Source organism: Corvus kubaryi, unplaced genomic scaffold (assembly GCF_017639235.1).
Source record: "Corvus kubaryi isolate FWS band 111438036 unplaced genomic scaffold, C.kubaryi_AGA036_p1.0 37353, whole genome shotgun sequence".
Classification (NCBI taxonomy): Eukaryota; Metazoa; Chordata; class Aves; order Passeriformes; family Corvidae; genus Corvus; species Corvus kubaryi.
Genome location: NW_024581115.1, coordinates 3,673,227 through 3,698,811, shown reverse-complemented (window position 1 = coordinate 3,698,811; position 25,585 = coordinate 3,673,227). Strand labels below are relative to the sequence as shown.

Genomic DNA, 25,585 nt, shown 5'->3' with positions numbered 1-25,585 from the left:
TGTTTGCTCAGTGTTCATCTGGACGCAATGCCGCGCTTTCTTCTTGGTTTTCATGACATGATTCTCATCCATGCTTCTGGTTCTGCTGCAGTGGTGATTTGCATGATCCTTATACTTTATCCTGTCTCAATTGTGTTAGAACATCCTTCAGTTATTTTGGAGTGAAATGCTCCCTGTTCTTGCAGGGTGAGAGTGTTCATTTTCCATCTGTGACAACTCCATGGTGTAAATACTGAGACGTGTTGGTGCCTTGTTCAGCTCACGGTGCCTGTGATGAGTTGTTTTGCACAGATCCCTGCTGATGTTCCCTAGCAGCAAAAAGACTGTCTTAAAGTGAATGGATGCACAAAAATGCAGTTGAATGTAAGAGCTGGATGGAACTCACAGGTGAAGAAAAAGGCATCTGGAATTGATGTAAATAACAGGACTGTAGGTGTGTGTTGTCCCGGGATTTGATCCTGGAGGTGGAACTGGGGCCTCACCTAGCTCTCCCTACTGATCTCTTGGTGCTGGTGACTTTCTTTATTCCCATTTGATTTTCATTTCAATTTTGTATTCGCTCTAGGATCAAGTAGATCACCTGCTGGCTCTGAAGATCAAAGCCTGCTCTCTGAACTCCAAGCTGTCTGCCCAGGAGAAGAAAACCATCCTGGCTGACTTGGCAAGTGAGAAGCCCCAAGTGAAGCTCCTGTACCTCACCCCAGAGATGGCAGCTGCCTCTTCCTTCCAGCCAACACTGACCTCCCTGGTGTCCAGGAACCTCCTGTCCTACCTGGTCATTGATGAAGCTCACTGTGTGTCCCAGTGGGGACACGACTTCCGCCCCGACTACTTGCGCCTGGGCGCTCTGCGCGCCCGCATCCCCCACACCCCCTGCGTTGCCCTGACTGCCACTGCCACCAGGGAGGTCCAGGAGGACGTGGTGGCAGCACTCAAGCTCAAGCAGCCGCTTTCCACCTTTAAGACTCCTTGTTTCAGATCTAACTTGTTCTATGATGTGCAGTTCAAAGAGCTCCTGACTGATCCGTACGCCAACTTGAAGGATTTCTGTCTGAAGGCGCTTGAAGTGAAGGGCACCACCGGGGTACGTTTTACCTTTAGGGAAGAAAACTAAACTGGACAAAATCTACCTTAATGGTCCTTGACCTTCTAGGGGTTGGTGGGGCCCTGCCAGATCTGTGACAGGAAGGGAGGAGGTCCCAGCAAGGAAAGTGCTCATGTGTGTTTTCTAAATCCTCTAAAAGTGCACATGTATGTTTTTCAGTTCCTCTAAAACAGATAGAATGTGAAGGCTGGGTTCCTTTCAGAGGTGTCCTCAGAAGGGGGTTAGTCTAAAAGAGAATTGATTAGGAATATGGGACAAGCATTTCCACCTTGGTTTGTCACATCCTGGGTGATCATTCTGTGTTTGTCTTCTGCTCTCATAGTGTGGCGAGGCTGAGCAGAAGCATTTGAAGGGTTGAATTTCCTGCTCTAACACCAATTCCCAAAACAACTCTCAGCAGCTCAGCTATAACCTCTGCACCTGAGTGTTTCTGAGATGTTTCTTGCCTTGTGTGTGCTGGGAGAGGATGAGGGGGCTGTATTTGCAGCTTTGTTGTTTGACTTCAGGCAGTGTCCTGGCCTTTGTCTCCTGGCTCCCAGGTGTACTCCGGCTGTGGCATCGTGTACTGCAGGATGAGGGATGTGTGTGACCAGCTGGCCATTGAGCTGAGCTACCGAGGGCTGAAAGCCAAGGCCTACCATGCAGGTACTGGAGTCTGCCTCTCTCACTAGCTGGGAGAACTGAACTGTGCCACCTGGGTTGGGGCTACATAGAAAAGAGCTTTCTAGGCATGCTCTGCACTCTGTGTGAAGCTCACACATCAGGTCTGTGAGGTAAGTGCAGGGCCTTCACCACAATGACATTCCCTTGTCTCCAGAACTGTTGGTTTTGTTGGATCTCGCATGGCCTGAATATAACAACTGCTTTTATCCTGGGTGGGGAGCTAGATTTTTGTCTTTCGAATAAAAACAGCTGCTGCTGACTTCTGCTTCATCCCAGGCCAGTTTAAACACTGAGAGGAGTGTGTACATCAGTCAGTTTAGTGAGGGAGTTGGCCTGCAGTGGGGGAATGGAGGAGAAAGAAAATCCTCGTTTCTTTCCTTGCTTTTTTTTTGGTTTTGTTTTGTTTGTGGGATTTTTGGGGGAGGGGGGAGGTTGGTTGTTTTTGTTTTATTTTTTTTTTGTGGTGTTGTTTACTTTCTTCTCTTTTCCTTCCCAGGACTCAAGGCAGCTGACAGGACTTCAGTCCAGAATGAATGGATGGAGGAGAAGATCCCTGTCATTGTTGCAACCATCAGCTTTGGAATGGGAGTAGACAAAGCAAATGTCAGGTGTGTGAGGCTGAGTGTTGTGCACCATCAGAGACTGAAACCTGAGCAGGGGGAAGGAAAAGTCTTGGTCTCTCTGTTACCTAATATATCTGACTCAACTGCCTGATGAACACTTGCTTAAACCAACAAAACCAGTGCTGGAAGTTTCTTATCTTAGGAGTAACAAAACCAAACCTGTGAGGGCTTTGTAAAAATATTAAACACAAGGCAGCAGAGCTTCTCTTTGCCAGTCATCCTCAAAATCAAGAAAATTGGAGGAATGCTTTTCTGCCACACCCTCCAGGGTTTCAGAAAGAGCCATCTCAGTGCAGTCACAGCTGTCTCTTTCACTTCTCTTAGTGCAATAGATGCTGTTAAAAAGCAGTGGAAAGAAAATCTGCACCTAAAATAATTCATCCACCCTCTACTAAAATAGTCAGAGCCAGCTTTTTTTGGAGATCTCTTGCAATGCTATGGGGAAAAAACAGCCCTTCACAAATGGCAGTAGCCATATAAAAATACATACATATAAAAAAAATAAAAATTTATATTTAAAAATATAAAAATTTCTGTCCAAGGACAGAAACTTTGCACATGGTTTCCACTGCTGTTCCTCTGAGATTGCTGTCCCCATAAGGGCTCTGTGTTAGAATTCCTGCCCTGCAATATGGCTGTGCTGAGTTATTATTGTAATCACTTACTAGAGGGATAATTCAGGTGCAGCTCCGACAACACCCACAACAGACCTGATCTCTAAAATCCACATGCAGAAGTTGCTCTGAACACTGTGAGAGAAGGGCAGGATATCACTGAGCCAATCCCATCAGTTCACAACTGGGCCATCCCTCTGCCTGTGTCACTGTGCTGCCAGGAAACAGGACCCCATAACAGTGACAATTTTACTCCTTGATGCATCTTTCCAAAGAGAGAAATGAGGAGTCTCCTAGGACACAAATTAATGACCTGCTGAAGCCACTCTGCCCTGTCCAGTGGTCATTAAAAAAGTCGAAGAGTGACTGAAATGCATAGGGCTGACTGAAAGTGAAATATAGCTGATACACGCTTGTAACCTGGTTAGTTTACAAGGAATGGAGTTAAAATTATTCTTTACAGGGTTTTTAAAAAATAACTTAAAGGACATTATACCCAAGCCTAGTTAATAAGGCACTGCTGCTTAGCCTTTGCTCTGTGTTGGCAGATTTCTGAGTATTCATGCATGTTATCACATAAGATCAGGTCTGACAACTTCTAGAGGTGACTCTTCTGGACAAAAGGGAAAACAGAGGTGGTGTCTCTTTTTTTTCCTGATGGAATCTGCTCCTTTCTCTTCACTGTAAATTCAGTTCTGCTTAAAATTATTTATCAATTTCTTCAGCAAACTTCCTGATGGTGTTTAAATGTGTAGGGCTCTGATGCTTCCTGCTTGGCCTGCTCCTGGGCTGTTTGTGTTTGAAGAAACACGTCTGCTTGCTTTTGTCATTTAATCTTTAGCTACACCCATATGCATCATACGTGCCCTTGGGTCATGCTGGGTTTGAGGCAGGCTTGAAAACATTGGCAGCATTACTGTGCTGTCAAATCCTCTCAAAACAGGTATAAGCTGAAATTGCTGAATAGTCAGGTACAAGCAGGTTTAAAGTAGTCTTGCAGTGCTGTGTTGAAAACCTTCCTGCAGAGATTACATAAAATTTAGTAATGATTCTGTAGTCGTATTTGCTGTTTAGAAAGGTTGCCTTCATCTGAGAAGCACAGTGAGGTGGAGTTTCCCATGGAGATTTTGGCTAAGTGTCTTTTTAAAATCATGTATCTAAAAATGTATTTTATAACGGTGCAGTTGTGTCCCACAAAATAAATACAAATTTTTTATTAATGCTGTGTTTTATGGTAAAATCTCCCAAACTCCTTCATTTAGTGTCCTTACTCTCAGTCTTCAGAGCTGCACAGTTTTATGCATGTTTGGGATATTCATGTGCTCATTCCTTTCCATCCAGTTGTAGTGACATCCTGCTCATGTGCTGTCCAGGTGCATTTGTTTTCGTATAGCTCTGCTGCTTTCCATGTCTTGTGTGTTAAGAGGACTTCAGTGTGCAAAATCTCTTGCTGTGCTCCATCCTCTTTTATGTTTTGCTGCCGTGTTTTTTGCTGTTGTTGATGCCCACAGACACCACATGGGTGTGTGCAGTGCTCTGAGAAACCTGCAGCCTCATGTTCCCTGGTTCACCACATGCAGATTTGTTGCTCACTGGAATATTGCCAAGTCAATGGCTGGATATTACCAGGAGTCTGGCAGAGCTGGGAGAGATGGAAAACCATCCTGCTGCCGCCTCTATTACTCAAGGAATGACCGGGATCAAGTCAGCTTCCTGATCAAGAAGGAGCTCTCTAACATCCAGGTGAGAGCTGCAGAACACTGCCCACCTGCCTGGTTACACTGCCTTGGCTCTGGTCTGATTTGCCTGCAGTAACCTCTGAATATGACAAGATGAAATGAAATTCTCTTGAGTCTAGAGCTGTCTGGAGCCCGGTTGCAAGGGATAGCAGAAGGAAGGGAAGCAGGGAAGGAAAAGGCTGCCAGAGCCAGCTCTATTAGAGAGGAATGGGTGAGCAGAAGTTGGAGCAGAGACAGGGAGGTGTCTGTACCTGTTTGCCATATTGCTCAGAGGGGTTGGATTTGGTCATTGCTAGAGTTACTCTATCTGTGTATATTTAAATTGAAGACTATAGTTCCTTGTCTCATCTACTTTCAGGAAAAAAAAGGCACCTTAAAAGAGTCTGACAAAGCTATGATGACAGCTTTTGATGCCATTGTGAACTTCTGTGAGGAGCTGGGGTGAGTGCACTTCTTTCAAACACTGCTGTTAATGTTGGGGAAAACGTGCCCTGTTCTTCCAAGAAACTGTTATGGCTGGGATCCTGCATGTGTCCCTGAGAAATCTCTCATGACTCCCACCTCTGAGTTAACTGAGATGTTGGTCTTGGAGTCTGACCAAGTCAGGGGGATGTTTAACTTCTCTGGTGATGTATTTTACAATATTCTGTCTTTGATGATGGGCTGACTTAGTTGCATTTGCTTTTGTTTTGACTCTCTCCTTCAGTACATCACCCCTCTCTTAAGGGGACAAACAGGAAGCCATGGGATGGAAGGATTTAGATTTACAGAAACATTAAATCTCAGTGTCTCCACTCTACAAAGTGTCTGTGATTCTCATTGACCTTAGAAGGACCTGATGGTGTTTAGAATGTTTCAGAAGCAGGCTCAAATTATGGATGTGCCCAATCTAAATGCAGACTAGCAACCACAACATGCCTTGTTCAGGTTTAGTTCATGCCCTGTACACTGTAATTGTACTAATTGCTGTTCTATGCTGGATAAGACATCAAAGCTATGATTTTGCCAGGAAGAGAGAAGTGTGTGTTCACTAACTGAAAATGGTCTTTGTTTGGCTTGCTTACAAGTTCTTCATTTTGTTTCATTTTTCACACGTGGCTCTAGGACAGCTTTTTCAGCCTGAATGTACCACGTGCTGCTTTTCTGGTGCCGTGGTGAGCATGTTCTCTCCTCGATGGCACGTTTGGCAAACAGATCCTGGGTTTATGGGGTAGTCTTGCTAGTACTGAACTGTGGCACAACACTGAGCCCTGGGGCACTTGAAGGGGCACTTCTTTACCCAAAGTCAAGGTGATGCTGTGAAGTAGCTGCTGGGAGGCTTCTTGCTCTAAGAATTTGATCCACTTGTCTAAGCAGCTCTGCTCTTTCTGGGGTGTGTTCCCAGCCCACAGATGGCTGTTGTGGCTGGGGTTTGTACAATCATAGAATGGTTTGGGTTGGAAGGGACCTTAAAGACAACCTAGTTCAACCCCCTGCCATGGACAGGGACACTTTCCCCCAGGCCAGATTGCTCCAAGCCCCATCCAACCTGGCCTTCCAAGGATAGGACATCCATAACTTCTCTGGGCAACCTGTGCCAGTATCTCACCACCCTCAAAGTAATAATCTGAGTAAGGGACTATCACTGACCTAATCAGCAATCACACCTCCCAGACTTTTTCTTCCCTTCCTCAGCTTGATACGTTCTTCCTCCTGTGTATCATGGGATGTGCATCCCAGAGTCACATCTTGCAGCACCACTGCCTGACTTCCCTGCTCATAACTCTACAGGAGACTGAGGTGCTATGGAAAGAAAAGCCACGTTGCATTTCTTTTTTACATATTGAATTAATACAGGTCTGCTCACTATCCAAACAGTGAAAGCAAACCTGAAATTCTGACCTTGCAAGGTTATAAATAAGAACAAATAAAGACAGACTGTGTACTGGCAAGCAAGTTTTTACATAGTGTATTTAGGCCTGAGTATGACAGGAGAACAATGGTATAAGCTGCTTTTAAAGAGTGGGTTCAGACCAAGCTTTCAGTGGTCAGAGTTTCCTATTGTTCTTTTGCAAGGTGAAAAAAACCCCGCCAACCCATGTAGGTGCAGCAGCAGAAGACATCTTTATCAGTTTTAGGTGGTGGCTGACCATTTGCCACCTCTGGTTGGTGGTTTTGCTTGAAAGATAAAAATCAGAGATGAGTTTGCTTTGGTGTTTGATGAATGTCACAGTTCCTGAATCAGCCTCATGTATTGAGTTTGCTGTAACCTGCAGAGCAGCTTGCTGGCATTGGGATGTTGCTCTTGATTCATGGAAGTTGCATGGGGAGAAATAACCACCCAGGCAGTGAGATGAGAGTTTTCTGTGAACAACACAATGGGGTTGTACCCAGGCTGGTTCTTGCTCAGCTGTACCAAGTTTTGTGTCCCCACTTTGCTGTCTATGAGCCACCCCATCTGTGCCTTGGAGATGTGCAGCACCCAAAGACAGCAGCAAATAAAATGAGAGCAATAAAAACAAGACAGAAGATGCCAATCACCACCAGCCCTCCAAGAGCCCAGTCACTTCTTGTAATCAGCCTCTTTAGGTCTTCCAGAACTGAGGATGCCTCTTGCTCTGGTGACATGCTGGCTTCCACCCTGCTGGGGGCAGACAACAACAGGGTCAGGTGTTGGTGTATCCTCTCCATGCCCCAAAACCAGTGCAGGTATGCATGGTGCCTGTGCCTGCAGGTATCCCCCTCCAAAAGGAGAGTCACCCTTCACAGAAATGGGAGCATAACCCAGAGGAAATACAGCTGAGGCCAGTTTAACAATCAGATCTATAGAGATGTAAAGAGGAAAACATTGGCAGCATTACTGTGCTGTCAAATCCTTCTGTCTCTACAGAATTTTGGCAGTTGAGATTTATTTTAATCGTAGCTTATCAATATTTTACATAATACAATGTCTCTCCAGCATGTTCAATATGAACTCTTTGTCAGCTGTACAGCCTATACATGAAAGACAAGTATTCAGTGGGAGAAATTCCTTGGTACCATTGGAAAGATCTCTAAAAGGGAGAGTTGGGGACTTAAACTCTGAGAACACAACAGAGATTAAATGAACACTTATTTAAAAAACCAACAAGCAGAAAACCCCACCAGCAGTAAGCAAAGATCATGTACAACTTGTTTCTTCCATAGGGCTTAGAATAGTCCAATTATGTTAAAAAGGGTATCCTGCTAATGGAGTTTGCTTTAGTAATGGTTTCTGTTACTCTGCAATAGAAGCATAAATTTTGCTCCCACAAGGAGGTCCAGTAATAATTTAAACTGGGATCTCACTTGCTCTTTCACTGATACTTTGAATAATGACTTGGCTGCCAGCTTTCTAAAGACCATGCAGCATCTCTTTGTGAGCATCTTGTGGTTTTACTAAAGCTTCCTTGCTTCTCAAGGGAAAGGATGGAATATTTCTCACACTTTCTTGCAAATAGACTATGCAGATGTAATACAGGAAGAGATACTGGTTATTTTTGAAAATTTGTTTGACTTGCTGCCTCTTATGTATGTATTCTGAGTACTCTAAGGAAAAGGATTAGTCCTTTAAAGTGTTTCATCCTCAGCAGGTTGGATTTGACTCAAAGCACAAGCTCACACTTGCTGAAGTTTTTGTTTCTTTCTCAGCAGCCAGATATATTGAGGTCATGGTTTGTTTTCTGGGTAGATGGCAGATCACTGTGCTCAGTCTTTAACCAACAGGCACACGGGACATCAAAGCTGTTCTGGATTCCTTTGCCTTCAAAAAGGAGGCAGCCTAGATACGAGTTCCACAGACCCAAAGGCAGAAATCCTGTGGGACTGCACACCCCAGGAAGTTCCTGTCTCTTTTGCTGACTGCAGTTCACCTCCCAGAATAGGACAGCTGTATGATATTTTATAAATACCTGTAGCTGTTGTGATTTGTAGTAGATGTTTCCTCTGTTGCCTCCTCTTCACCCCCTCCAAGAGATTTTGGCCTGTGGTAAGGGACCCCTTGCTGTACCTGGAGACTTGTAGAGGTAGCCTGGAAGTTGCCTCTTTGGGCTGCAGTAAATGATTAACAGCTGATTTTCCTGCAAAGGTGTGGCTAATCTAATCAAATTAAAGGCCTTGAACCCAACTAAAAAGTCCTAATTCAGCTGTTCCTCAGACATTTCTTCCTCTCCATGGCTTTATCCACTCCTACAGCTGTTGCAGTGCTTGTAAAGGCATACTGTGGCCTCTGTCTGGGGCAGGCTGCAGGATGTGGTGGAGGGAAGAGGGCTACGTTTCCTGGATCCTGACTGATCTGTGTTGCAAGCTCCAGTAGGAGAGTGCCATACTTACAGTGAGACTGTGAACAGGACTGCCCTGCAGTCCAAAATTCATCATGACAGTTCAGGTGAATAAACCCATTCCAGAGCATTGCACTGCTGTGAGCTGCAATAAAACTCTCTATCACTTTCCTGACTGGAGAAGACCAGAGGGATGGTGCTGGAGAGAGGAGGAAAGGGAGAAGGAGGAGTGTGGTGTGTGAGACCGCATGTGTGTGTAAAAGGAAACTTACTTTTCACAAGCCAAGCAAATCACTTTGAAACCAGAGGGCTAATGTTACAGAACAGAAGCTATTCCATTAAGTCATCAGTAGAACTTCAACCACTTCTGCTGGAGGGGCTGGCCTTGCTGGCTCTTTGAGGTTCCTCAGGGAAAGAAACTGTTTCAACACTTTCATCATCACAACTGAAGTATTCCCGTGCAGTTCCTCCTAGGCTTTCCCCAATATGTATGGCAGTTGCTGTGTTAGTTGCAGCCTTGCTTTATTCTGTGCTTTTCTGAATCTCCCTCTGCAGGTTGAAACAAGAGGATCCTCCTCACTAGTGCTCCCTATAGGTGTCTATATTTGAGTGCTGATTGAAGCCAAAACACAAAAGCTTGTGTGAGTGCTGAGCAGGGACCCAGGGACCAGCAGGTTTACAGTCAGCAGAAGGTGAAGAACTGCAGGAAGCTGGACACTTGCTGGCCTCTGTCAGGGTACCCTGAATGCATGCAAGGAAGCAGCAGATCAGGCAAACTGGCATGTCTGAATCCCAGCTGGAGGAATAGTCCAGCTAAGTGCAATGGTACAAAATAGTCCAAAGCAGAACATTAGGCCTGTGAGGTCCAGACAAGTGTGTAGAAATTGGCCCCCTCTACATGGTGGCTGCTCCTCTGCTACAGAAAGCCACCTGAATCCTTTAGAGGATTGCCTATTTTTCTCTCCTTCCCTTTCTTTAACAGTGCTGTGTTTATTCTGTTTCTAATTCGGGAACTCACAGTGGCCGAGATAAGACAGGAGCCACTTCTCTTGTCCCTCTGTCTGGTATCTGTCAGTGGTTTAACTTGTACCACCACTGGGAAACATGCATTTGTGGCTTTTCCTGTTGAGATAAGGCCTGACAGCTTGCTCCCAGTGACAGCAACCTGTCAGCCCTTGGTGTGTGTCCAGCCTGCAAAGCTTCCCCCTGTCTTAGCACAGGCTGGCTCCGTGCTGCTGGAACAGCTCTCAATGGGATGCTGTTAATGGCTGGAGCTGGCACTGTCTAGCACAAGCCTGGAAAGTGAGCTCTGTTCTTCCCCAGGTCTCGTGACTTAATCTGGATACAAAAACATGTGTTGAGTCTGTCTCCTGCAAAAGAGGTTCTGAGGCTTCTGAAGTCGCTTTGATTGCCATTTGTTTGTGAATGAAATGAGCAAAGACTTATCTGACAGGAGGTTGGTGTGATGCACCTCTGAATGTTTAAATTGATGCTGTGCTTGAGATTGTTTCCCCCTAACATGCTGCTTGGCAGTGACAGCTTTGGGACAGCCTAATAAAAACCAGCACTTTGTTAGTCTCAGTGTAACTGTGCATGCATGTAGCTCGTGCTAGTGCAGTCTGCTCTTGGCAGTTGTCAAGTTGGGTCTCAAACATTTATTTTGTAAGGAACATCCTCATTTTCTACTGGAAGGTTTTTCTTTTTATTAATTTAAAAGCAACACTGGTAGTTTCAGGAATTTTATTTTTCTTACAATTCTTAGACTATTCACTGTGTCTCTGGCTGCAGATATATTTCAATGTGCAGCAGTACAAAAATGCCAAATACCTAGATCCAGTTTGTCGGCAAAAAATAAAGTGCATTAAATATATAAGAAGCTGATGTAATGTGCCTTTTACTAATATGGGTGCAGGCAACAGAGAAAATACATTTCTTTGCAGAGTTTTCTTTATTTTCTGTACCTTCTGAAGTGTAAAGAGTATTTTAAAGCCCACTGTTAAAGACTTGATGATTCTGCTCTCCCTAGCTAGATGTTGGCTTTGGTACGCACACTTAGTTGGGGTACAGAGGCAGAAGATGACTTCTCTGTATGCATGTAATTTTTTACACCTTCTCACAAAGGGGGTTGGTCTCCCATTTGGGGCTGAAACACCCCAAGTGTAGAGTGGTTCAGAGATTAGTGCAGAATCGTGGCTTTCTTGTGCTGTCCCAGTTGTGGAAGTCGCAGCCTGTGCCACAGCCTTGTACATCCATAAATCCCTTTCGGAAGTTCACCAGAGTGTAAACCAAACATACACAGTGGCTGCAGCATGGAAAAGGGATTTATTTGCACTTGTTAACTCCAGCCTAACAGCCCATTCTTGGCTCTGCTCTGTCACTGTGCCCGCTGTCAGCTGCTGCCTGCACACGTACCCTGAAGTGATGGTTCCCATCATGTGGCACTCCTCTGAAATGCCTCTGTGCATGCTCATAAACACACCCCTGGCATCATGTTCATGTCCACTAAAATAAACTGCACACAGTGCAGGGAGTCAGGCACTCAAGTAAGGATAGGGATTTGTTAATCTCCTGGAGCTCCCATGCTCTGCAAGAACCGTGCATCTGCAATAAGCAGAAGAATAGAACCACAGGGGGTGGAGAGGGAGCATGGGGAGCAGAGAATGGTCAAAATGAGCCATAGGATTGGTGAGCCTTTTGCCTTCATCTTTCTGTTATCAAAGGGTATTCCACATGATCAGTTTCTTTCTTTGGCAATTTCCCATCATTGTATCACCAATGAAATGACCCCGGGGCAGTTGTTACCAGCTGTACTCAGAGCCTCAGCTGGCACACCTGGATCAGAAGGTCCACCATTTGTTGTTTTCAGCAGATAACTCAGCTAAACGTGTGTCCTGCAGCAGGTTTGGCCTTGATCCACAATGACCTGAGCAATTGGACGTCCCAGTGGTGTCAGTGGGTTTTGCTAATGCCCAGCACCATCCTTCTGGATTAGCCACTGGTGAGGAGAGCAGGCAATGCCTCGTGTGTGGCTGTGTGTGTGTCCTCTGCTTTGCTCCATGGCTCTGTGTCCCAGAGGAGATCCTCAGCTGGCCCAGCTGCAGTGCTGTCTTTGGGAAAGCTGTCTCTTTTCTCAGCAATCTGTGTCCATGCCCTCCCACCCCACACCTGCCCAGAAGAGGGAGACAGCGATGGCAAAGGAGCTTTACCTTTCTGGTCACAGTAGTGGCTGTCACAGAGAGAAGGAATTCCACGCTGTGATTTCTGGTCCTCTGAGTCATGTTAATTAATATTGTTATTGCCATTTTCAGTGGGCTAGCGTGGAAAGTCGTTCCCATAGCACTGAATCATGATGTCCATGCATGTCCTTGACAGCAGGCTGGGTCACTTCATGAACGGGCAGCTGGGCGGACTCGGCTCTTCTTGTGTCTGGGGTCAGGGCGTCCATCACAGCCACAGCAGCTGTAGCAGCAGCAACTGCAGGCAATGACCGTGAGCACCAGCACAGTAACTGGGAAGAGAAACAAACGACATTGCTTCACAGCATAGGAGCAACCCCTGCAGAAAAACCCTATGTCTCCAAGTTGTTTGGTGGGCAGGAAAATGAGCAAAACCTGGTTTCTTGAGAATATTTTTGGCCTATATCCCCACCTTCCTCCTCCTAAATTCCTGCTCCTTTGTATTGGTTTTCCATTTAATCTGGACAATCATTGCCAGGCATTTCAAGACCTTAAAAGCTACATACCAAACTGTTCAAGGGTTTCTTTACCCACTTAATGGGCTCTTGTTTGGGAGCTGACATGCAGTACCTAAGCACAGCTATGTGCCTGAAATGGATGAAAATCCAGCTCTCCCCAAAGCAACTTGAGGGATTTTGATTACTCAAACTGGCAGCTGTATTTCTGAAGAGTGAGTGCAGCAGACTCTTTAAGCATAGAGACTCGTGACTGGGTTGGCTTTACTCTTCTGTATTTAGCTTGAAAAAATAAGGTACTTCAAATGCAGGGGGTTGTTTCACAGAGCAGTGGGCTAACATACTGTTCTCTACCCTAGCCAGGATGGTTGGTGTTGGCAGGGATGTGTTAGTTTATCTGGAGTTGAAAAGGATGACATGTTTAATCCTGCAAAACATGTAAGAGTGTGAGCGTGGCTCTCTGTGTGCACGTGTTCCTTTAAAGCCTGGACCTGGGCTGCCAGGTAACCAGACCTGTGGGGAACCAGCTGTAGGGATGAACCAATTAAAGCAGCAGGTGTGACTTTGTGAATTCCAGCCCGGGGAGGAGTGTCCAGCTGGATACACACCCTTCCTTTTGGCCAGGAGCAAACACTGTCTTTGAGGAGCAGTGCCTGTCTTCCTTCCTGCTTATTTTGCCATTGTATAAACAAACTTCATCCCCCTTGATCCAGCAGTTCTCTGTTATTCCTTCCATGCCATCCCCACACAGAGCAGCAGGAGGGATCTTGCCATTCATTACCAGAGGAGAATAAATAGGCTCATCTGAAGCATATTGGCTTCCACTGAGCCAATACAGGAATGACATTCAGAGTCTCTCTTAAGTTTCTTCTGTGGCAAGGAGATGCTCTAATACCATTTGTCATAAACTATCTCCTATGCATCAAAACATTACAGCAACTCTGGGTTGGTTAAAATATTGCTGATTTAACTAATGTTTAAAATGGGAGCTTTGGGGAAAGCTGTACTGTTGCCTGTCATGCCCGGCATCCATGTAGAGGTACATGTTGAGTGTTAAAAAATTACCTAGGAATTAACCTGGCCCTCAGAGCACAGCCTAGAAAACAACAGCCAACACCACCAACCCACCTACAAAGACTGTGGAGCAAGGTGCCCCCGTAGCAGAGGAGAGAAATTCTGACACCCCTTGGCCTCCACCCACAGACTCACCAATAAACAGAAGAACCACAGAAAAGCTGGCAATCTCCACTGGATCAGCCTTGGGCAGTTTCTGGAGCTTAAGGAGAAACTTCTCACCAATGGCTTGAATTTCCTTCAGAAAGCTTTCAGAAGACATTCTGTCACAACCTCTCCAGGCTTTATGCTGCAGGAGAACCAAATAGAGAATAAACCTTTTCACTGACTAATGCTAGGGAGCTGCCAGCCTTCTTATACAGCTGGTGATCACAAGGAAAACAAGTTTATCTGGTCTCAGTCCTCGTTCCCAGTAGCTAAGGTGGAGGACTATTAATTGTCTACGTGTTCTGGCACTGTTTTAATTTTAAAATCCAGCTTCGAGGGTGTTTTTGTCAACTGCACTGTTAAGCAAAGTCCAAACGGTGTTTCTCCTACAAGGACACTTTCTTCAGCAGGCACAGACTTGGGCTGGACAGTGCCTGCCCTTGGCTTTCACCCAATCAAAGTACTTTTTTTTCCAGTTGTGCTAACTTGTCCTTCCAGAAACAAATGCGGTTCTAACCCAACCTGAATTCCAAATGCTGAACTCCACTGTACACAGTTTTCAGTTGTTTCTTACTGAGTAACACAAGGTAGACTCCCTTGAAGGGTTCTTGCACTTTGAGCTACAGAACCCCCCTTCAAGAGCAAAGGCATTTACTTCAACACATCAGTACAATACCATTAATAATGTTTCATTAAACAGTTTTACTGTATTGATGCCTTTTCCTGGTCTTAAAATCAAGAGTCAAACACGGTTAGAAGGGGAAAAGGGATTTTACCTTGGTATTTATTTTAAGGGTCCTTAGGTGCACCACATCCAGGTCGAATGCACCTCAATGCACGCTGCAATGCCCACTCTCCCAAAAGATCTGGTATCACATTATAGGTGTTACTAATTAGCATATCTATCAAAGATTCCCCAATGAGTGAGCCCCCCCTCCCTGGGGAGCCTTCCCCTGGATGGTTCTATCTCAGTTTACAGAATGTGTTCTGGAGAGGACCTTGGTGTCTGGGGCACACTAACCCCTACCTATGAAGCTTCTAAAATGTTTAGTCTCCTAGCTGAACAAACAAGTCCAAGAATGGAGGCAAAAAGCACTAAGAATACAGAAGTTGTAAAAAGGTATAATGGGTACAAAAGAAAAGACAAAAATCATCATAGCATCAGTATGTGATTCTAAAAGTTAAAGTCTGCATTCATTAGGGATAGCTGGATGCTTTTCAAGTCCTTACAGATGAATGCAAATTTATAAAGAAAGCTAAATGTAGAGTATTTTTCTTTTAAGCCACAGAGCAATATATGAATTGAACAGTGGATTCCAGCCATCACTGCTGATGATGAACAAAGCAAAAGCCCCTGGATCTGCCAGGGAGATATCTCCCTTGTGGAGTTAATCCCTCCTGCCCTGCTCAGTAATCTTAGGCTGCCTTTATTCTCAGAATGATCATCTATTGTTACTGAAAATATTATTAGTCTTGCTAAAGTTAAGTGCCTCAGTTTTGTCACCAATATTTGCTGTTCTTTTACCCCATGAGCAAGATTTTGGGAGGTATTGCAACAAACTGGCTGGCATGAGACCTATGGATGTTCAAATTTGGCTTCAATCAGGAACTGGAATTCGATATTTTTGAGAAATAGCCATAGTTCCACCTAAAACAAGTGTTTGGACAGGTCAACACTTGAATGGGTTATAACTCTTAGTTCATTATTGTATCAAAATGTACTGGTTTGTGTGTGTTGTAACAGTCAGCACTGGATTTTGGGACTTGAACATTGCAATTTAATATCCTGATCTTGGTGATAACACAAAGCCAAGTGACCAGGACAGCACTTCCAGAACAAACCAGCTTGTTCCTTATTGCACATCTGGCTTGGTTACTCAAACAAATGCATGCTTGGAGTTCAGTTTTTCTAAACACACTGAGGACAGAGAAACCTTGGCTGTTTCTTTGCATGCTGGGCTTAAATACTACAGTGCCAAGTTAAATTAGTTTTGTATGTTTATGCAATTCAAAAAGGGTTTTCTTTGTTCTTTTAAATCCAAGCTAAGGAATAAAAATCGGAACCAGCTGGTTTCTTAGAAATGGGGGTGGATGGAAAATCTACATCTACAGAAAGATCGCTGTGCAACTCAGGAAGGAGGCAGAGCTGTGGTCTTTTGACCTGAAAAGGTCACTTTTGAAACTAGGGTTAAATACTTCTTTCCAGATGATTGCATACCCTGAGTGAGCTGCTCGAGAAACGGCTGCTTTATCCTTAGTGCTGCGGGATTCTGTGTCAGCAGGTTTTCAATTTTGTTTCCATTCCAAGAGACAGTGCAGAAGGCAGAGGTGAAGTGATTTGTGTTTTCTGTTCTTGGCTCTAGAAGAAAAAATTTTAAAAAATAAAATTTCTGGCTCTAACATTGTGAAAATGTTTGTTCCCTTTGGAGGTGTTTCTGCCTGTCCAGAAGCTCTCCTCATAAGGAATTTGCTGTAAACTTCCATGCCATGCTCTGGGCTGCACCAGAAGCAACAGGTATAAGAGCCAGGCTTGTGAAGTTTTGGTTATACAGTGTAAAATTACTGATCAAGATTGTAGAACTCCGTGTGGATTAGCAAAGTGCTTAGTCTAAAATGATAAAGCCTGTCTCTGTATTGGACATTCCTCTCTGCCCATGGTACGGGATCTGGAGCTAAGTGAAAGAGTTTTTATTCTAAAACTTGCAAGGAATGTTGCTTGTTTACCTTGGTCTGAACTACATCAGGGACAAAGTTTGATGGTGGTGGTGCAGTCTCCAACCTACCCGTGAGGAAGCAAATGTTTTTCTGCTTGACTGCAGTTTCTGCTGCTTCCAAGAGCTCTCTGCTTTGGGATTTCTGCTTCTGCAGCGAGGCAAAAGGGTGAAGAATAAAATAATTCTTAAAGAAAAAAAGTAAATTTCCCCCAAGAAAGCCAGTTACATTCATGGACTTCTGTATGTTCCATTCTACTTGTGATGTAAAATCTTTGTTCAGGACAAGTTTTGATGTGACCTTTTCCCAACTGATTTCAGGAACCAAGATTTTACACTTGAGATTAGCACAAGGGTAAGGATAGTGCTGTGTGATTTAAACCAGTTGTCTTATGCATCTGCCTCATGTACAACACAAAGGTGATGACATTAATTACATAACAGAGTGGAGCTGTGAGAATTAATTCCTTTTGGTTTATTTTGTTGTGTTCAAATAAGCTTCCAGTCACCACCAGTAGTAAAGGCCAGGTGGTGCAGGATATTCAGCTGAAACAGTAACTGTGATGATTATTATTAACACAGGCAAGTCTTAAGAGTTTTGAAACTTAAGGTTGTGGGCCTTAACTGACAATTTACTTTCTAGGGCTGGAGTGCTGTTTTAGAGCCACTCAAGTTAGTACTTCAGAGATTCTCAATGGTTTGGAGCAAACGTAATTGTCTGTCAGCATTTTCCTAAATTGGGAATTTCTCCTTGCTCATCATTGTCCTTCCTCAAAACTTCACCCACTGAGGATGGGAGCCCTCCAGAGCAGAGGAGACTTGGCTGTAGGGCAGCAAAGCTGATGGAACTCATCCGTTATGGAAAAAATCCTGAATGACCACAGTGCAATGTGGTCTTCGTAACACATTGTCACACTGATGTCAGGAAATTCTGCTCCACAGCTGTAGTTAGAGCTCACATGGAGTGAAAATCAGATGAAGAGAGGCAAGATAAGAATCTCACATAGAAAAGAAAGTAACACAATATCTTGTGACAGGCAATTTGTGACATCCTGCTGGGATGGGGTGGCAGCCTGAAATTCATGGTTTTGATTTAAGAAATAACTCATCTAATCAGTGATGCCAGTGGAACTAGATCATCAAACCTTTCTGCCCTCCTTTATGTTGCAAGGCCCAGCAGGGAAGGTAATAAAACAAGTAATTTAATTTGGGTTTATCTGGTTTTGGTGAAAAAAGGCCCATTCTGCCATGTGCCATGAGTTGTTAGCCTTGGTTGAAAGGACAGAGCACAGAAATGATGCAGGGGAATGGCAAACTGCTGCTGGTGTGCTGCTCAGCTGCAAGGATTACATGACCCTGTAAAACCAAAGTGCATGTCCTGTGTTTAGGACTTACGTAGATTTAGATTCCCAGAAAGCACTAATGCAGATTCATCTTGCTGTGCCCACTGAAGAAAGCTGTGAAAATTGCCATAATAGCACTGAAATTATCTTCCTGAGTTGTTTTGATGGACTCGTGCCATACTGAAGCACTCAAAGAAGTTGGCTGCTCAGCCCTTTGGAGAATAAAGCCATTAAAAAGCCTCAATCTAGACATTCAAGAGAAAAGCCTCCATCAAGGTTCCTTTTTGCTGTGAACTGGCTGCATGTGGAGGCTTCTTTTTCCAAGAAAAAGAGCTGTGTACAGTGGGGTCTGATATCCCTCTGTCTGCCTTAAGCTGGTGAGGCTGCTGTGAGTCTTTTGGAATTGCTCTACGTTGCTCAGGGTTTTTTGGTCTGTCCTGATCTGTGTGTGGACACAGCTGCATCCAAAGGTGAACTGTAGGGAGTGGGTGAGCTGAAATTTACTGCTGACAATGAGACACTTGTTTACTCATAACCATAGGGGTATTTGAACAGCCTTTTTTAGTGCAAAAGGATGAATTTAAGTTTGTGGTTTAGCCCCAGGACTGGAAGTTAGTAAATACAGGCAGTCCCTCTGGCCTGCTGGTGATGCTCCCTGGTTGTGTGACTTCGGATAAGTCATCACATCCCACTGTTGGGTGACTTCATCTCTGCAAGACAGCGGAACACGGACCCACATCAGAGCTTTGTTTGTTAATTGTTGTGTGTCCAAGTTTCCAGCATGCTTGGCAATCTTTAGATAGAAAGGCAACAAGTCCCTGGTTTTGCTGCAGTTACAAACTGAAGTGGCCATTGCTTTGCTCAGTGCTTCTTGCACTTTGTTCACTGAGCCCCTTTAGGATGGATGTAGATGGGAGTGTGGTTTCCACTCTTGTTTGCTCCTGACCCAACCATGCTCCTCATGTTGTTCTTGTCATGATCCTGATCCATTGGTTTTACTGTGCTTGCATGGGTTTGTTGCTCTAGTAACCTAAAAGTGGAGATAAAGCTTTGGAGGGGGGAGTTTTGGGGAGAACAAGAAGCTGCCAATGCCTCTAGTCCTAATGCAGCAAGTCTCAGTGATGATGAGTTGGCTCTCCTCCACTGCCCATAGCAAGAGTGCTCCAGAGACCTTATAAAGTAGAACCTTCCTGATGTTCCCATCAGGTAGAATGCCAGGGCAACTTTCTCATTGCAACCTTGGCTTTTTCCTAAGACTGTGGCTCTGCAAAGCAATTGTTGTGCTGTTCTTACTCAGGCAAGTCCAGAAAGTCGGTTGAAATCAGACCTGTACAGGGATGGGAAGCCTGTATGGATTGTGGGGGCTTATCTGGTAGGAAATCTTAGAAGGCAAGCCCAGCCTCATGAAAGGAGGGTGCTGAGCAGCCAAAGGGGAGGGGACACTTTTTATTCTGGTGTAAAACTCTAAAATAAGCTCTGACTGTACTTGGCCACTTTCTAAAGAACATGAAGGCTTGGCCACTTTCAAAACGTACCAGCTTTGTTCTTGAGCCCTGAAATGTCCTTCTGATTTTATATGGATAAGGTTTGCAGTGCTTCCTGTTCTCAAACAATGCTGAGTTGCTAGGTGTGCCTACAGTTTGGATGCATTTTGGCATAACGTGTCATAATTCCTGCATGATTGTTTATTGTTCCAAGCTTTTAGTGTACTGCTGAGATGAAAAGGGCCATAGAAATGCAGTTGTAGTATCAGTGCATGGTTTTTTCCCTCATCATTGTTAATGCAGTGTTTGCTGCCATGACTGTAGTTGACCAGCCATGTGAATCTTAACTATAGTTCAGACAAGCTCATTTTTCCTAAAACAGGAGTGCACAGAGCCAGACAGACCTATAATTCATTCCCAAGCAGATGAAAATAGTTTCCAGTATCAAGAGAATTCAGCCCTTTAACAGCACACACCCACACTGGGGTAAATTGTAGCTCAATGCCATGGGAGAAAAGCTTGGACTTTGTCAGTTGGTTTGGAACAGAAGGCCACACATTCCTAAGATTATAAAGCTGCCTGCCTGGGTCACCCTTTGGCTGGAATACCCTGTCATCTCCACCACACACTATTTGGAGATGGGTTTTGAGGCAGCACTGTCAATGTGCCTTCTCTTCCCTACAACCTAATATTAGATTAATATAAAAAGGCACTGAATTCCCAGTTTCACTAGCAGAGGTACCCACTGGGGCACTGAGCTGGGAGTCTTTACACCTCTACTGATCACCCTGGTTGTCTCCAGTCCATCCCACAAACACGTCCACAAAACCCCACAAGATAATTCCTCACTACTAGGAATTTTTCAAGTGGGGAAACCAAAACACTGAGCCATCCAATGAAAGGAAAAGGTCAATTTTAAAAATAAACCTATAGCTTTTCTACAAGAGACCTTTTTTTAGGGTTGGTGATGCTTGAATCTAGCCTGAAAGTCTATTCTAATATTAGCAAAATATCCATTTCCCAGGAAGCTGACTGAGAGGCAGCTGTGTGCCTGTGAAGGCCTTGTAGTGACTTCACAAACATAGTGGGATCTATCAGTAGTTGGTGTTTGAGGTCCAGTATCTGAAGGCCCTGAGAGTGCTGGAAACTCCTCCACCTTTTAACAGCCACCTCTGTGCCCTGATCTCACATCTACAGGTCTCATAAATTACATGCATTTTTGAGTTTCTTGAAATATCTTGGACTAATCCTAGTAAAGGTGCCACTGGAGTGTAGGAACTCAAAACCAAAAGCTGCAGCAGCTGCTGCCTCAGGAGGAATTGTTTGGAACCTCATCAGCTGTGGCTGCGTGGGGTAGTGGGGAGAGCCTGCATGGAGGTGTGGGGTGGCTGCTGCTCCCCCCACCCAGCTCTCTCCCAGCCCCTCCCAGTCCCTGCTGTCCAGTGGGTGACTCTGGCCCACTGCAGGCTCTGTGATCAGGGGTTGTCTTACAGAGAGGAGCCGCTCTATCAAACTTGGATTATTTTGTACCTCCACTCCCACAACCACTGTTGGTTGCAGTCAGGCTGAGGCCCGTGCACTGTGACAGCTGTAACACAAGCCATGTCCTGCTGCTTTTATCCAGACATGTGTTTCACATTGCTGTGCCTCTCCCCCACACATGAACAGCACAGCTGTGGCTGGACAAGCCCCCAGCCAAACCCATTAAGATTTTCTTTTGGCCAGGAAAACTTGGCATGTTTCTCTACCTCCTTCCCTCCCCTGCTCTTCTCCCCTCACTCCTCCCTCCTTACTTTTTTTTTGTTATTTCCCTAAACTTTGTTTTTTCACATGCTTTATTTAAGAAACTATCTTAACTGCAACAGCCAACCTACAGAGACTTTCCATTAGCAGGGTGGAAGCATCCCTCCATCCCCTTGAGCCTTAGGGTCAGGCTGGAGGCATGTGGGTCTAAACTACTACATCTCCTCACTCAGGCAGTTCCAATTCCATGTTTGTACAACACGTAGGTCAGAAAGACCTGCCCTCCATTCCTCGTTAATGGAAATGGAGAGAAGTGGAAATACCTGATCCTTAACATTCCTCCCTACAGGCATGTGTAGGATTGGGAAGACCTCTTTCTCTGAGAATTGGCTCTCTGGTCCTGTTTGTAAATGGCTTTGCCCATGCGCCTCCTGGAAGAGGCTGAGGGGTCCCAGCTCAGTGCTGGGAGCTGCAACAGCTTCCAAACAGAGAAATCAGCTTCACATGGCAGAAAATGGGGATTTATATGGCCAGTCTCCATTACCAGCACCTCTTCCCATACATCTTCCCAAACAGAGATGGGAGCACGGGCTGTGGGACACCTCTGTAAAACCAAAGCTTGGACTCAATGACCTGAAATGTCTTTTTCAACCTAAATGATTCTATGTTGTATAATTTCATGTATTTAGGGGATCCTTTCCTTCCCTTCTCACTGCATTCAAACTTGATGGTGTGGTTACTGTAAACCATAAGCTGTGTTTGTGCATGAACGTGCCTCTCAGAGCAGTGGGTTCTCACGCTGCTTGGAACACTAAACCAGCATCTGTGCCTGATACACTGGCTGAATTCTTTTTAAAATGTTCTCATTAGAAACTGTGTAAAATCATTGCGTTTCTTTCTATTGGACACAGATGCTTAACTTGCACAGTGTGCTAGTTCCCCGACCAGGGTTTGTTTTCTAAGTTCTCTGCTTCAGGATTTGGGGGATAAAACTTGGCTGCAGCTGGGAGGAGCTCCGGGGAAAAGCAGTGGCTGGCACCCGTCGGGTTTCACACGCGCCTGCCTGCGCTGCCAGTTCCTCTCTAGAGGCACGCACAGCCTCGGACCCAGCTGCCTTGTCCGCACCGACTATTTCTGTATCAGGTCACCAGCTTATCAGGACATACATTCTGTAAGAGCACAGAAACCCGAGCAGCCGGCCTTTGTCGCCGGCAGAGGAGTTGCTGAGTCCCGCTCGGGCTCGGCGCACCGCAGGCTGCTCCTTTTGTTACAGGGCGGCTGCAGCGCAGCTCTCCGCAATCGCATTAAAAGCTTTTCTCCTGCCACCTTCGCTCCTCGGTGTCCCTGGCAAGCAAATTCCGCCCCCCAAGCTCTGCTCCATGGCTGACCGAGCAGTGGAGCTCCCCAGGCTCCAGCCCCTCGCTAAGCAGCGGAGGGTGCCGCGCTTGACCGAACAGCAGCGACCGCTCAGCCTTACCCCGACCGCGAGCTCTTCTTCTCCTCTTGTTTTTCTTTCCGTCTTCTTAAACTTTCACGTCATCTCTCCCCTCATCCTGGCTTGCGGCTCGCTGCCTCGCTGCTCGCTCGGCTCCTCTCTGCTCCGCTGCTGACAGCCAGCTGTTGTCTCTGCCTCTTTTTTTTTTTTTTTGCTTTTTTTTTTTTTTTTTTTTTTGTTGTTGTTGTTGTTGCTGGTTGTCCTGGAGATGCGAAGTTTCGTGTTACATGTGTGCCAAAGAGGGAGGGAGAGGAGCCGCCGCAAGCTGAGCCAGAGCCCGTGCCAGCTCCCCGGGGCGCCCAAGGGCCGGCACTTGTTGCTGGCTTCCTCTGTGCATCTCCTCCGAGAGACGAGTTTCTTCTTTACCTTTTAATGACGGCTTTTTCTGGAGTGAGACTTGAATCGATTCCCTCCCCGCGATAGTTTGGGGCAATGTTAAAGCAAGGAACTTTCCTTTATGCTGCACAATTTCCTTCCGACTCCCGGGGGAAGGAGCTTTTCTCTTGTGTTCATTGAAGGGGCAGAGCAAGAAACTCCCAAGGACAGTGCAGCACTGTGAGAGAGATCTGCCACGGACAGGGCAGCAGGGACAATGCTGGGATGGTGAATTTGATGCTGGGGTGGTGAATTTGCTCTATGCCCTTGGCCAAGTCATTTACTCTCTTGATGCTGAGCTTTTCGATTCTTGTGTTCTGGGGACAGCTGACTGTCACCGTCTTGTCTCAGAGGGTGAAGCTCAGGTGATGCTGAAAGGAACAGTCCTTCAGAGAGGTGCAAAATTAGAAGTTCTCATCAACCTCATGACTTGCTCTTCTATTTGATAAAGCTCACTAAGTGGCTTTTGCTCGATGACTGCGTAACTGATTTGCCCGCATATGATTTTTATCTTTTTTAACCCTTTCACTTCACATTATTCCAAGGCTTGCTGAGTTGTTTATTTCAGGGAGCATTTCTGATGAAACTATATATCCTTTGACTTCTACAAGGGGATGCTTTTTCCTGGTGTTTTTTGGGAGAGGCAGAGCTTCTTTTGGGATATGTGACTTTGCTTCTTCTCTGGCTGTCCATCTGCTTCTCCTAATTGCAGGAATAGGGCTCCTGGTTTACATGGTGAATAAAAACAAGGACTACCGGAACGACACAGGTGCAGGCATCTGTGTGGTCAGTTTAGCACTTTGCTGAAATGTATTGCCATGGACAAAAATGTGTTAATAACCCTGGCTGTTATTTGCTCTTCATCCCATTCCATAATGTCGAATCAGGGGAGATATCTGAAATGGCATAATGATTTTGTTTAGACATTTTAAAGACCAATGGTCACCTCATACATACTCTTTTTGCAGGGTGAGGGGAGACAAATAATACAGTTGCATATTTAAAAGATGAAATAATTTTAGGACATGTATAATAATACAAACTACCATTAATTTATGTAAATCATCTCCATCTCGTGGTCATTAGTCAAGTGTTGGTGTGACTGTGGAAGATCTCCCCTCACATGGTAATGCATAGCCAACTACATTTCAGGAACTCTTGTGTTAAGCATTAATCCAGTGATTAACCCCAGCATCCCTGTTGGTAACTTTTTGTTTTTTGCCGTTTGACCTTAATTATAGGATTGCAATTTTAGTTTTGCAACTGAATTTCCGTTATGGCTCAACTCCTGAACACCGTTGGCTAAAGCAGGGCTGTGGCCCCTATCTGGGTAATTCTTCAGGATGAAAAAGGCAGTTACAGGGGGCTGGGTGGAAAGGGCTTGGCTTTACGAGCCTGATGGGTTAGAAACTGGAGCTCTAAATTCCAGTGAGCTCACAGCTGATCTCTGCTTCCACCAAAGCCCTCCCCTGTGGCATCTAAAGGACAGAGGTGTGTGTGGATGTCCCTCCCCAGCATAAGCCTGGTGAGCTGTGGGAGTGGGGAGACGGCTTGTCCCTCACTGAATGCCTCAGTTAACTCTAATACAGATCAGTGCGTGCGAGGGGAAGAGACATGGACTAATGAGAATGCCTGCCTCTTTTCTTTTGGGGAAACAAAAAGCTGACTTGCAGCTCGCTGACATTTCTATAGTCACGTTGCATTGGCAGGCCAGGCAGCACCAGTAGTTCTTTTGGAAAGGCAGGACAAGGGGATCGAATGTGTTGCCCTCATCCCGGTCCCCCCCACCCTTCCCCTCCATGTGAAAGGAGCTCTTTGAGTGCAGGAGCAGAGTGAGTCTGTGTGGCTTTAAGGGGGATATAAAGGCAGCTTTGTCGGAGCCCTCTCCAAGCTTTGGTGCCCTGCACGGTGCAGACACCCTGCTGCAGGCCCTTACCTGAGCACTGCCAGCTCCCTGGCACTTCAGCACACTCAGGTCACTGCTGGGGGACAGGAACCTGTGACCTGCTGCTGTGCTGCCTTCCAGATCAACCTCCCAGGCCGTGGGAAGGAGTGAGCCAGCAGCCACTGCAGCCCCTTGCAGGGTTTGTTTGTGATGCTTTGGTAATGTGCAGTTGTGTTTCCCCCCGACACACACAGACAAAAGTGAAGAAGAAAAATGTGTTTGTTAGATCTCTGGTAAGTTCTGACATGTCCTAAAGGGTTTAGAATAAGAGTAAATCAGGTGCTCACTCTCTTACTTTTCCCCTCTGTGATCCACATTTTGCAGATAAAGTTGGTAACCCCACTAGGGCACACCTTGGTAGAGAAGAAAAATTTCCACCTTGTTCTTCCTTGTAGTAAAGTAATTTTATTCTAAAATAACTTTTGTTCCCACTTGGCTGCAGGATTTGATCTCTAAATGAAGTAAATGTTTCCATATATTTATTATCAGCATTTTGACTAACACACAACCAGCCATCTCTGCTGTGAAACTTTAGTTTTAAAAAGCTCCTCTAAAT

The 25,585-nt window shown here is 45.3% G+C and overlaps 2 protein-coding genes across 14 annotated transcripts in view; one reads left to right on the top strand and one right to left on the bottom strand.

Annotated features, from left to right (window-relative positions):
• The window catches only part of RECQL5 (RecQ like helicase 5), a 38,516-nt gene that overhangs the window by 3,209 nt on the left and 9,722 nt on the right, over positions 1–25,585 (top strand). For 7 of the 9 annotated variants that reach the window (XR_006016733.1, XR_006016732.1, XR_006016734.1 and 4 more), the window contains exons 4-8: positions 566–1,084; positions 1,645–1,750; positions 2,265–2,376; positions 4,586–4,748; positions 5,103–5,185. Coding sequence is in view for 6 of the 9 variants with exons in the window: in XM_042032555.1 (XP_041888489.1) it covers positions 566–1,084; positions 1,645–1,750; positions 2,265–2,376; positions 4,586–4,748; positions 5,103–5,185 (983 nt within the window). In the remaining 3 variants the exon portion in view is untranslated. Of the gene's footprint in view, positions 1–185; positions 434–565; positions 1,085–1,644; positions 1,751–2,264; positions 2,377–4,585; positions 4,749–5,102; positions 5,186–5,450; positions 7,889–25,585 lie in introns of those variants that run through there. The other 2 variants (XM_042032557.1, XM_042032558.1) reach the window with 2 other exon arrangements.
• Positions 6,667–22,851, bottom strand: SMIM5 (small integral membrane protein 5). 5 transcript variants are annotated; one of them, XR_006016739.1, is made up of 5 exons: positions 22,692–22,851; positions 16,152–16,292; positions 13,922–14,075; positions 12,228–12,529; positions 6,667–7,367 (listed from the first exon to the last, which is right to left on the bottom strand). XR_006016739.1 is itself a non-coding variant. In XM_042032566.1 (5 exons), exons 4-5 carry the CDS (start codon positions 14,046–14,048, stop codon positions 12,408–12,410), a joined length of 249 nt encoding a protein of 82 aa, XP_041888500.1. In that variant the 5' UTR covers positions 14,049–14,075; positions 16,152–16,292; positions 16,717–16,795; positions 22,692–22,851; the 3' UTR covers positions 10,748–12,407. The 5 variants fall into 5 exon arrangements, 3 of the variants coding, with proteins under 3 accessions (XP_041888500.1, XP_041888499.1, XP_041888501.1); XR_006016740.1 differs by having other exon boundaries at positions 6,667–7,364; XM_042032566.1 differs by lacking the exon at positions 6,667–7,367 and adding an exon at positions 16,717–16,795 and having other exon boundaries at positions 10,748–12,529.

Excerpts from the sequence above, each read along its gene's own strand:
- SMIM5 (XM_042032566.1), bottom strand. The coding sequence starts at position 14,048 with ATGTCTTCTGAAAGCTTTCTGAAGGAAATTCAAGCCATTGGTGAGAAG. Across the intron at positions 12,530-13,921 it reads TGTGGTTCTTCTGTTTATTG|TTACTGTGCTGGTGCTCACG; the intron begins GTGAGTCTGTGG and ends TTCTCTTCCCAG.